General features: G+C 34.3%; 1 protein-coding gene across 2 annotated transcripts in view; it reads left to right on the forward strand.

The window, feature by feature from the left end:
- Nucleotides 1-12,947, forward strand: part of TSG101 (tumor susceptibility 101) — an 89,420-nt gene that overhangs the window by 24,470 nt on the left and 52,003 nt on the right. For both annotated transcript variants that reach the window (XM_074230147.1, XM_074230148.1), the window contains exon 5: nucleotides 518-644. In XM_074230147.1, the coding sequence (XP_074086248.1) occupies nucleotides 518-644 (127 nt within the window). The remainder of the gene's footprint in view (nucleotides 1-517; nucleotides 645-12,947) is intronic.

The raw sequence follows: 12,947 nt of genomic DNA on the forward strand, positions 1-12,947 counted from the left end.
TTATTATTTAAAGGGAAAGTCTTTGATTTGTTAAAACAAAGAAGAGAGATTATTTCTGAAAATTTTGGATAACCTGAATAAAGATTTAGAAGGGTGAGAATTAAGATTGTTATATGGACTGGTAAGAACTGTTTCACTGTTGAACTTTTTTGAATGTTTGCTTTGCTTCTTTATTGGAACACCCAAGTGGCATATTAAAAAGGATAGAATTTATGAAACTGCGGTCATGCAAATGAAACTAGCATTTATCAGGAAAAAAGTAGTGTGGTAAAAGAATTATAAACTTGGTTTTGATAGTTCTTAGTTTTGTGACCAAGGGTAAAATCCAACTTATTTTTAGTTCCTTCATATGTCCCATGGCGTTAACCATTTTTGTCTTAATTGCCTTCTCTGAGTATCTTAAGGAATACACTTCCTTAAACTTTAAAAAGCTTTATAAATATGAGTTCTTTTTATTGTCATTGATGAAATACTGCTTTTTTGTATTAAATAGAACATTTACTTGTTTTCTCTTTAGCCACAGTCTGACTTACTGGGTTTGATTCAAGTAATGATTGTGGTGTTTGGAGAGGAGCCTCCAGTGTTTTCACGTCCTACTATTTCAGCATCTTATCCACCATACCAAGCAACAGGACCACCAAATAGTAAGTTGAACCTGGATCTAATTTTTTAAATGTATTATTGCCATTATAAAAACAGAAATGTTGTGTTTCAGTCTTTCTAAACTTTCATTTACTTTAAAGCAAAGTAAGTGAGTGTGTTGAAGCCCCATTTTATGTACAGATTCATTCCCCACTCTCACCTAGAGACTGGCATTTGGATTTCTGATTGTGAGTGAAAAATCTAAACATTAGTGTATTGGCTTTTAAAAAGGAGGAAGCTGCAGTAGAACTAGAATGTCTATACATATCTAGAATAAGAGTTTGCAGGATACTCTTGTCATCTGGATCACTAGAGACCAGAGTAACTAATTTTACAACATTAGCTATATCAACATAGTAAACATATAAACCATAAAAGTGGAATGCTTTTAGGTTATATCAGAGAGAGAGAGAGAGAAAAGAAAGAAAACTATCTAGAAAAATAAAAAAATCCAACCACTTCAACCAAAATACGAATGGAATTCATCAAAGTCCTGAATATAACATTCACTCCAAAAAATCATGTACATTCTTATAAAGTTGAAACTTTTTTAAAGAAAGAAACTTATTTTTACAATAGTGACAAAAAATTAAGTGGAAACAGGACCTGTATGAGAATAACTCTAAAATTGTAATGATTGAAATAATTGTAAGAATGTTTTAGTAAAAAAATGAGTACTCTGCCAGATTAATTTATATAATTTATCTAGTATAATATAATCTAATCTATGTCAATTAATCTAATATATCAATTAAAATTTTAAGGGGCTTTTTAGAAATAAACATTTTACTTTTCCCTTAAATACATTGTCTTCAAAATTCCATTGTGCTAAGTTGGGAACAGCTAGGTGGCACAGTTGAGTAGAGTACCTGTCTTGGAGTCAGGAGGACCTGAGTTCAAATCCAGTCTCAGTCACTTAATAATTACCTAGTTGTGTGACCTTGGGCAAATCGCTTAACCCCATGGTCTTGCAAAAATCAAAAAAAGCATTGAAAATAGTAGGTGTTTGTATTTACATTTATTTTTGTGCTTTTGTTCTCTAAGTACTCTCAAAAGTTCTTTGATAGGTTTGAGGGAATGAATCTATTAAAATGAAATTTTCAGTTTAATTTTAAAACCTCAGTAAAAATGAATTTGGATTACATTTTAATTTAGAAAATTATGTGAGTCTGGAGTAAGGAGAAAAATCACTAGTCTCAAATGATGTGAAAAAAATAGAATTTTAGTGATTAAGGAATTCTAAGTCAGTGATATGATACATCTAAAAAGATAGCATTCTATGTTTCATGAATAGATACATAATGTACAAATCAAAGGAAGTTATGATCTCAATGTACTCCCCAGTGATTAGACTAAGACCCATATATACACGAAGCTCACTTGTTAGGAGTGACAGGTGTGGAGTATGTCCAAAGGATGGTAATGAGTTTGTTATTAGAACTAGAAGCCATTCTGTGTTTAGATGAGTTAAAGGAATCAGGAATTTACCTGGAGAAGAGGGGATTTAAAGGTGGAGGTGAAAGAGGGAGGGATTATAATCCCCAGTTCTGATGGGGATTAGAGATAAATTTTTGTCTTAATATAAGGGAAATATACTAAAATTCTTTAATAGAGCTATGCTCTTATTAATGTGGGTGCAGTGTCCACCAGTACAACTCCTTCTGTGCCTTATAGTTCTCTAATTTTTGTCTATATTCATAAAGAAATCCTTTATAGAGGATTGATTGAATGTACCCACGGACTTCATCTAGGCCTTTTACACAGGCATCAACACATGGACTGTCTGGTTTCACATTGTTGTTGAATTACTGAACCCTGGGTAATAACTTTTAGGTTACCTTTGACATTTGTCATCATTAATAACATGCTAAATCCTACATTTCTATTGCCTTTGGTTTCATCTGCAAGGAGATAGATGCTCAAGGGTGCATGTCCCATGATTTTCAGCATAGAACAACTCTGAAAGAACAATCCCCAAAAGTAGGTCAGGGAGCCTAAGTTTCTAAAAACTGGCTCCTGAGAGCAGGTGTCATGGCTGCAGTGGTTGCAACCACAAAAATCCCCCACACTATTGCAAGGTTCAAACCAAATCATTTAGAAGTCAACAGGAATGGGGGTGTGTGGTTTTTACCTATAAAGCTTTGCTGCTAACGCTTGTTAGGTGGTCTCCAACCCTGGGTGTCTCCTTTGTGCCTGGGGAGGGACTGCCTGCTTCTTGCAAGATTCTAATAAAAATGACACTCTGCTCTGAACTTTGAGAAGCCTCTGAATAGTCAATTTGAGTAGGGGTCTTCGTCACCCCATAATTAGGGAACAGCTTCCCCAAAGCAGTGCAGTTTTCCAAGTGATCTTGTCTTCTCTTGTTTTCCTGGTCAGTTATGGACCCAATTTGTTACACTTCTTAGTATCTGGCCAAGATAGTTGTGCCAGTGGCCTAATTTAATTAAGGGAATAGTTTGGACAGTGGCAGCATGATGGGAATGAATTTATTACCTCTCAAAATGACTTTTTTAAAAGGTTGAAAGTTTTGATGTCTTTGAATCAACCTTTCCCTTGTATTTCTTTTTAAAGCAAATTTAATTCTTTTAATGCTTATCTCTTTGATTTCTGTTAGTGTGTTATGTGAAGTGTTCCCCTAATCCCAAACTGTGTATATGGTGGTTTGTTGGTAGCATATTCTTGATATCCTTAATATGTTAACCCAAATGACTTCTGTTATATATTCACATGCTTCATGAGACTTCATATAAAGTTATATACATAAGAGATTTTAATTTCACTGGAGAGTGACAAGGGAAAGATGTATCCAGCAGTTGATAAAAAGGAATTATGCTCAGTGACTGCTTGGTAGCCTAGTCTTACATCAAGGAGGCAGCATGATGAAATGGAAAAAAATGTCTGAGTTCTCCAAGGTTATATTTGTAATATTTATTGATGCAGTCATTCCATATTCACCAAGAATGTTCTGGAGATGAGTGGTTAAAGAGGATGAACCTTGAACTAAGTTCTTATATTCATGTCCTTGTTCCTCTGCAGTTAAATTGATCATGAATTGATTTAAGTTCTTATATTTTTCAATCATATATATATATATATATATATATATATATATATTTTATCCAGATCAAATGAGTTAGCATTTTATAAAAAGTTGTTTGCCACATTTAGTAGCAATGTAAATATTAGCTGTTGCTGTAATTATTGTTTTAGCAAGTCATTTAGCTCTCCTTTTCATGTTATTCTTTTGGAAAAGATGGAGTGTACTAGATAATACGATAGTTAAATGGTTTCATAATTAGTTGAATGGCTGGACCTGATGTCTGCCTGAAAGGAAATCTATTGTGGAATGTTATAATACTCTTTTTATAGATAATTTGAATAAACACATAAAGAAGACATTTGTACAGGTTTGCAGATAACACAAAATTGGAAGAGCTAATAAAGCATTGAATGACAGACTCAAGATTTATAAAAACCTCAATAGACCAGAATCTAGTTTAGCTTTAATGAAATGTAATTTAATGGGAATAAATATAAAACTCCATAGTTGAATTTTTTGAAATTAATGTCAAAAATTCAAGCTAGGTGGTGCAATAGATAGTGCACCGGCCCTGGAGTCAGGGGAACCCCAAATCCAGCCTCAGTCACTTAATACTTACCTAGATGCCTTGAACAGATTACTTTGAACAAGTTACTTAACCCTATTGCCTTGCAAAAACCAAAAAATAAAATATAAGCTGGGGAAGCCATGGTTAAGTGGTCCTTTGTCTGCAAATAAATTAAGTTTTTTAGTGGACTTAAAAGATCTTATCAGTCAGTGGTGTAAAAAGCAGCAAAAAAAATGACTTGTGATCTATGCTGATGATGGTACTTTTGTATTTTTACCTTGGTTAGACTATATCTAGAAAATTATATTCAATACTAGGGATTACATTTTACTGAGTTCAAAAGTATCCAAAGGAAGGGTAACCAGTATGCCATATGAAGACTCATAGAAGAAATTAGGGACGTTTAACAACTCTACCAGTCAACAAGTATTTATTAAGTACCTCCTATGTACCAGACTTATTTTAGATAGTGTATATGACAGGTATACAGTATACAGTAGGAATACAGATAGTAATGAGACAGTTTTACTATCAAGAAGCTTATATGATTATAGGAGAAACTTTTAAATATGGAGGCATATATTAGAACAACATACAGAATAAATAAAGGATAAAGAAGGAAAAGCACTAATAGTTGAGGGAACCAGGTTAGGTTTTGTGTAGTAGTTGGCTCTTGAATTGCATCTGTAGAAGAGAAGTGTTTTAAGCATTTGGATGGCTATCCTATGGAAGAGAGCTATTACACTTATTCTGCTTGGCCTTAAAAGAATTATGTGCATTGGGTAGAATTTGCAAAGATGAAGATTTGAGCTTTGAAGTAAGGATAAATTTGCTAGTAATTAGAACTATTCAAAAGTAAATGAGCTGTTTTAGATGATAGGTTCAGGAGTATGAGCCAAGATAGCAGGAAGAGGCATATTGAGCTATACTCCCAAGCTATTCCCCAAAACAGATAGAAAGCTCCAAACAAAACTAGAACTGTATCCAACCAAATATACCGATCCAATTATATTAACATAGGAAGTTAAGGAGTCTGGGAACAGGGCCTGACCAGGAGTAAGTGGACTGGGGTGTTACATTATGGAGAGAAGCTGTTTATTGGAGGAAGAATTGTACCTAAGCAAAACAAAGTTTAACTTAAGGCTGTATGGAAATATTTATAGTTTTCTTTTAAGGTGGCAAAGAATGGAAGTGTCTATTAGTTGGAGAATGACTAAACAAGAATGGTATGTAAGTTTGTTAGTCAAAAATCATTGGTTAAGCCCCTATTTGCTGAGTATTACAAATAGACAAAGACAAAAGACTGTCCCAGCTCTTTGGGAGTTCACAGAAAAGGCTTTGCAAATGGGTCCCTTCAGGGAAGTCAAGAGGTAGAGATGAAGATGTGCATGGGAGTAAAAAATGTCCAAATTCAAGGAATAGGGTGTTTTGTTGGAGGAATTGCAGGGAGGTGAATTCACTGGAATTTGGTTATTGTTTGAGAAGTGGCTATGAAAGTCTTTAAAAACCAAACTGAGAATTTCATATTTGACCCTGAAGGTAATCAAGAGATCCCTGAAGTTATTTGTGGTGATGGGGGGTATGTTAACATGGGTAAATCCTCACTTTAAGTTCACTGTGGCAACTTAGTGAAGGGGACTGGAGAGGGAAATATTTATGGCAAAGAGAGCAAGCTCTGCAGGCTTTGGGGGAATGATGAAAGAAACCTGAGAAGACTTGCATTAACTGATGCAGAAAAAATTATATGTCAGAAGATTGTAAAAGTAAACAACTTTGAAAGACTTATGATTTTTTGATCAAGCATTGATTGGCAAGATGTGATAACAGACAACTAATAATGAAATATGTTGCCTAGTTTCTGATAGAGAAGTAAGTGTGTGTATTCTATTGGATATGATCATTGTGGAAATTAGTTTTGTTTGATCAATGTGTTTGAAATAGGTTTTATTTTTTCTTTTGTTTTCAAAGAAGGTAAATTTTTTAAGGTCTCAAAAGTGATCATTAGAGTGGCAGAAATAATTAAAGTGGGTATAAGGCAACTGTCTAGCCTAAGACTTAACTTTCTCTAGGACGTGCCCCTTCTGACAAAGCCACATCTTACCCCTTCTGCACAGCATCAAGTAGTTCATGACATTGTTGTCTTCACATTTCTCTTATCTGTCCTACCATTCCCCTTCTCTGGAGGGCACTTTCTTCCTCCAGCTCCACTTTCTGGCTCCCTTGGAGTCCTAGCTAGCATTCTGTGTCCTGGAGAAGCCTTCCAGAACCCTCCTCAGCAGCACCTTCCCTCTGGGAAGCACTTTATGTCTGTCCAACCTTGCTCTCTCACCCAGACTGAGCCCTTGGAGAGCAGGAGCTGTCTTGCAGCTTTCTCTGTATTCTCAGTGATTAGCACCACACCTGGCACATTGCAAGAAATCCTGTTGACTTAATAAATATAGCACAAGAGTGGCATGATGTGTCTTCAGATTAAAGGAGGGAGGAGAGAAGGTGGCTTCAGCTGAGTAGTGGATGATGGGCTAACTATTTCTGAGTCTCACTGTAAAGTGTTAAAGGTGCCTTTTTGTTTTAAGTATCACTTGGGTTTAGATCCTTAGTCTCCATATTAAAGTGTGTGTGTGTGTGTATACATATACATATACATATATGTATATGTGTATATATGTATGTATATGTGTATATATATGTATATATGTATATATATGTATGTATAAGTATAGTAAACTGATTAAAAGACCTTAATGGGACAGCTAGATGATGCAGTGAATAGAGCACCAGCCTGGGACTCAGGAGGAGCTGAGTTCAAATCCATCTTCAGACTCTTAATAATTACCTAACTATGTGACTTTGGACTGGCAAGAAAAAAATTGAGTATAACATTGGTAGTATGGGTCTGATTTTGAAATGGAAGAACCTATTGCTAGTATTAGCAAAATTGAAGATGAGAAACATTGGTAATTATGTACATTGAAAACTGAAGCACATATAAATTGAAAACTGAAGCACATAAAGTAGAAGCCAACAGTACTAAACACATTCAGGAGTAGAATGAAGAAGTCTTGGGTGCAGTATGTGATTTACTTGGAAGAAAGTGTCCTGTGCAATGCAGCAAAGCCCTCTTCTTGACTCAAAAAGCAAAAACCACAAACCACTCTCAGGGTATTGGGGGATAAAAGTGAAGTTCATTAAATAGAATTAGTATTTTCCCCCTTAATCATCAGTCTTTTCATTGGAGGAAAAAATCTTGGTCTTTTGTCTTTAAATTGGTATCTGGTTTTTGGTAGAAAGCAGAATGGTTGAGTTTTAAATGAGCAGTGCTTCTTACCCCAAGAAGTTAGGCTTTCTAAGGTGAATGAATCCCCATCAAAGAGGACATTGAAATATTACCAAACAACCTAGAAATCATAATGTGAGTAGGATGCTGTATGAGTTGGGAGAGTTATCTGATCTTACTTCCCTCATCTATAGTGAGATAAGTATGCCCACTCAAATAAAATTATTATAAATTAATGTAATAAACCTTCAGAGAGGTAGATCTAATAAACCTAAGGGAAAGGCAGGATAATTTAAGCACAAAAAAAATAACTCAGAATCAGGAAGACCTAAGATTTCTGCTTACTTTGCCCATTACTGGCTGTGTTGTCCTAGACAAGTTACTTTATCTCTGTGTCCTAGGCAACTTTCTAAGTTGTTGCCTCTTCATTGGTAGAGGAAATTTCCTACAATGATGAAGTTACATAACCAGTCAGAAAAAAAGGTGAAAAATTATAGCAAAGTTGTCAGTAATTATAATAATACTCCTGTGTTTCAGTGAAGCAGTGATCTCACCAACGTATGAGAATTGTCCTCCTTGAGATATTCTTGTCCATAATGTCAGTTCATCATTAGGGTTTTTCTCTTGACGTTATGAAGACAACAATGAAACACATACATGACATCAGTTACAACTTCATTTTACTATGTGCTCAGTCTCAGTCTTTTTTTTTAAATCATCATACATATCTTTGATGACTTCATTTGCAATCTCTTGCATATCCAGTATATTGATAATTTTGTTCAAAGCTAGTGATAACAAAAAGAAAAGTAAGACTAGCTGTTTTAGTAGAGACAGATCATAAGGGAGATTTCACTTGCAAACCCGATGGAAAGATCTTGTTCATTAGGGTACAGTAGCAAAGCAGCATATGGTAATGTATTTTCTTTAATCATATTTGCACTTGTTATTCAGTCCTTTTTCAGTCATTGCCGACTTTACATTAACCTGTTTGAGGTTTTCTTGGCAAAGATACTGCAGAACTTTTTCCAGATCATTTTACAGGTGAAGAAACTCAAGCAAAGTAGCTAATAAATGTCTAAAGCCAGATTTGAACGAAGGAAGATGAACTTTCCTGACTCTGTTGTACCAGTTAGCAGTTCCATTATTTACACTACTAAAACTTTATCCACTTCTGATAATGAGGTTTTTTGGTGGCAAGACGTTTCTGAATCTTCACTTGCTGAGGTGACTGGTCCTGTGGTCCTTACATCTATACAAGATTGACTCTCTCTGGATGATGACCTCAGGGTCTGGACTGAAAGTAGAACCAGTGGTTGGAAGGGCTTTCCCCTACATGATTGAATGCAGTTGATAGTGACCCAAGTGTTGGCAGATGGTCTGACTAGCTTGGTACATGCTGTCTCTTATATCTCCTTCAAGATGCCTTGTTTGTTCTACTGACTGCTTTAACTTTTTGTCCTCTGTGTGACAGTTGCTGAACAATTGATGAAGGTATCTCATCCCTTCACATGAATTATTCTGATGATTATAGGACTTGTCAAGAAGCAGGGCCAACAGTCTGGGGGTGATGCTAATGGCCTAGTTAAATGCTGAGGATGTAAATGCAAACACTTCATAAGACACGAAGAAATAAGTCAAAATCAAAAGAATGAAAAAATAGGAAAGAAAGGGAAATATTCATTAGAAAAATAATGTACCTGGAAAACAGATACAGGAGAGGTCATGTTAGAAATAAAGCTCTTGGGGCTGCTAGGTGGCGTAGTGGATAAAGCACTGGCCTTGGAGTCAGGAGTACCTGGGTTCAAATCCGGTCTCAGACACTAATTACCTAGCTGTGTGGCCTTGGGCAAGCCACTTAACCCCATTTGCCTTGCAAAAATCTTTAAAAAAAAAAAAAAAAAATATATATATATATATATATATATATATATATATATATATATATATAAATTTCTTATATAGCACAATAAAATTTATAAAAAAAAAGAAATAAAGCTCTTGAGCCCTCTCATTGGGAACTCAGGCTCAATCATGAAACAAAACTCAAGAGTGGATGGAGAATCTACTTTTCTTGCAAGAAAAGGACACATCTCCAAATCAGGAGTGTGTGCCTAATAAAGAAGCAAAAGCCAGCTCCTCTCTTCCAAGACTAATTGGTTCATTCTTCTAGGTTACAACTTCATATTACCCCCTTGATATGTTTACCCCATTGTGACCCATAGTTAATGGGTCTCTAATTATATGCGGGGTATGTCAGTTACTATGTATGATGTTCACTAAACATACGTACCTGATTTTTTCAATTAGCTTTTATTCTACATAAGACTGACTAGAGCTTCTAGCCCTTAAGGAGAAAAACTGGATCTGAAGAGGATGCTGCCTTTATTCTGATTGGTTGACCCTCCCTCCTTGAATCGCTTTTGCTATAACTCTTGCTGATGTGGCAGCATAATATTAACTCTTTACAGGTACTATAGGAATTTTTGGATTTACCTGAAAGTTATGATCAAGGTCTAGACACTATTATTCAAGAAATTATTAAGAAAAAATTTTCCTGAAGTTTTAGAACTAGAGGGCTAGAGGGCAAACTAGAAATTTTAAAAATCCACAGATCACACTACCTGAAAGAGATCTCAAGCTGAAAACTCATAGGAACATTATATTTCTTTTTTTTTTTTAATTTTTAGGTTTTTGCAAGGCCAGTGGGGTTAAGTGACTTGCCCAAGGTCACATGGCTAAGTAATTAAGTGACTGAGGTAAGATTTGAACTCAGGTCCTCCCGACTCCAGGGCTAGTGCTGTATCTACTGCATCACCTAGCCACCCCTCATAGGAACATTATAGTCAAATTTCAAAGTTCCCAGGTAAAAGAGAAAATGCTAAATAAATGAAAATAAACATTTTTAATGGAGCTGAAGTCAGTTACACCACAAGATTTAGCATCTTCCACATTAAAAGAATGAAGGGCATGGAACATGATACTCTGAAGAACAAAGGAGCTGAGTTTGTGATCAGGAATAATTTAGCAAAACTGAGTGCAATCCTGTATCAGGTTTAGAGAGAAAAAGAGAGAGATTTAATGAATTAAAAAATTTAAAAGTACCCATGAGGAAAGGATCAGAACTGAATGAAAAATTGAAGAATCAGGAGAAGTATAGACTGTAAATTGATCAAACTTTTTAACTCTTACATGGGGAAATGTTATCTATAACTCTTTAAGAATATTATCATTGCTACAGTAAATTGAAAAAACATAGGTTCAGGATTGAGTTGAGTATGGTGGGATAATCCTTAAAAAACAAATTGGATAGGGGAGAGATAAAATGGAGCAATTATCTCAAAAATAGGGCATGAATGGAAGAACTATTAAATAAGAGGGAATGAAGAACTGATGTAGAGAAAAGGTCATCTAAAAGGGGAAAATAGGGCAAAGAGGTAGAATAAGGATTAGAAGGACATACAGATTAAGAAATAGGATGGGGGGGCAGCTAGGTGACATAGTAGATAGAGCACCTGCCCTGGAGTCAGGAGTACCTGGGTTCAAATCCCGCCTCAGAAACTTAATAATTACCTAGCTGTGTGACCCTGGGCAAGCCACTTAATCCCATTGCCTTGTTTTAAAAAAAAAATAGGATTAGGGAGAAATTCTTAGGAGGAATACATATTAGAGAGGCAGTATTCAGAAGTAAATTAGAGATCTGAGAAGGGAGAGGATAAAAAGAGGGAGAGAACAATAAGATGAAGAGAAATATAGAACTAGTAATTATAATTTTGAATGTGAATATAATGAGTTCACCCATAAAATAGAAATTGATAGGAAAATAGATAAAAAATCAGAATCTGACCATATTTCCAAAAAGCTGATATAAAAATGAGAGTTATAGAGTAAAAGTAAAAGCTAGAGTATAATTTATTATGCTTCAGCTGATGCCAAAAAAAAAAGACAGGGATAATAATCATAATCTCAGATAAGGTTAAAGTTAAAATTATCGATCGATATTAAATCTATAGTTTATGTACCAAATACTAAGCACTTAACTTTTTAAGAGAAAAGCTCAATGAATTAAGAGGTCAAAAAATGGGGACTCTTCGCATCTCAGAATTTGATAAGGAAAAAATAAATAAGTCAAGGAGATGAATAGAATATATATGTGTGTATATACACACACACACACACACACACACATATATATATATGATAGCTATGTGAAGGGAATTGAGTGGGAATAGAAAGGAATAATACCTTTTCCTCAGCAGACATAATCTTTACTAAGATTGATCTTATAAGGGCATAAAAAATTTTATATAGAGTTAAATTCAGAAAAGTAGAAATATAAAATGCATTCTTTCCAGATCATCATGTAATAAAAATTAGATTTAATAAAGATATGCCAAAATCCATGTGATAACAACAGTTATCAGAAAGATTTATATTTCTAAGTGTTTAGCTTCAATAGAGAAAGAACAACCAATGAATATGATACGCAATTAAAAGAACAAATTATAAAGCCCATTTAAACACCAAATTAGAAAACCAAAAAATAATAGGTGCAATTATTAAAATTGAAAGTAAGAAAACCATTGAATTAAAAAAATAAAATTAGGTGTTAGTTTTATGGAAAAAAAACAATAAATAGACAAACCACTGGTTAATATGATTTTTTTTAAACAAAAATAAAACCAAAACACCAATATCAAAAATGCAAAGGGTAAGTATACTACTATTGAAGATGAAATCAAAGTATTAATTAGGAGATATTTTGGCCAATTTTAGGTCAATAAAATCAACAATCTTAAGTAAAATGGAAAAATACAAAAACTAGAAATATAAATTGCTTAGATTAACTGAAGGGGAAATAGAATATCTAAATAAAGCTATTTTTTAAAAAAAGCAATTGAACACGCCATAAATGAACTTCCTAAGAAAAAGAAATTAGGACCAGATGTGACCTTCTTTAGTGCAGGGAGGGATATAATTTAGAACTATATAGCAAAAAGAAGAGATTAAATTTAAAGAATAAATATAACTTTCAATCAAATTTAAAATGACTTGTTTATATATGTTAAAAATTAAGGAATTTCAAAGATTAGTTATAGTAATACAAAAGTTATCTGCATTGCCCCCATTTTAAAATGTAATTTTATTTTGTTTTCACTTCAGAAATCATCCCTCCTCTGTCTCTTCCCTTATCGATAAAGCAGGAAAAGCAAAAATTCAAAACTCTTATAAATATATATAATGGGATGGCTAGGTGGCATAGTAGATAGAGCACTGGCCCTGGAGTCAGGATCAGGAGCACCTGAGTTCAAATCAAGCCTCAGACACTTAATAATTACCTAGCTGTGTGGCCTTGAGCAAGCCACTTAACCCCATTTCCCTTGCAAAAACATAAAAAATAATATAATCAAATAAAACAAATC

Source organism: Macrotis lagotis, chromosome 3 (assembly GCF_037893015.1).
Source record: "Macrotis lagotis isolate mMagLag1 chromosome 3, bilby.v1.9.chrom.fasta, whole genome shotgun sequence".
Lineage (NCBI taxonomy): Eukaryota > Metazoa > Chordata > Mammalia > Peramelemorphia > Peramelidae > Macrotis > Macrotis lagotis.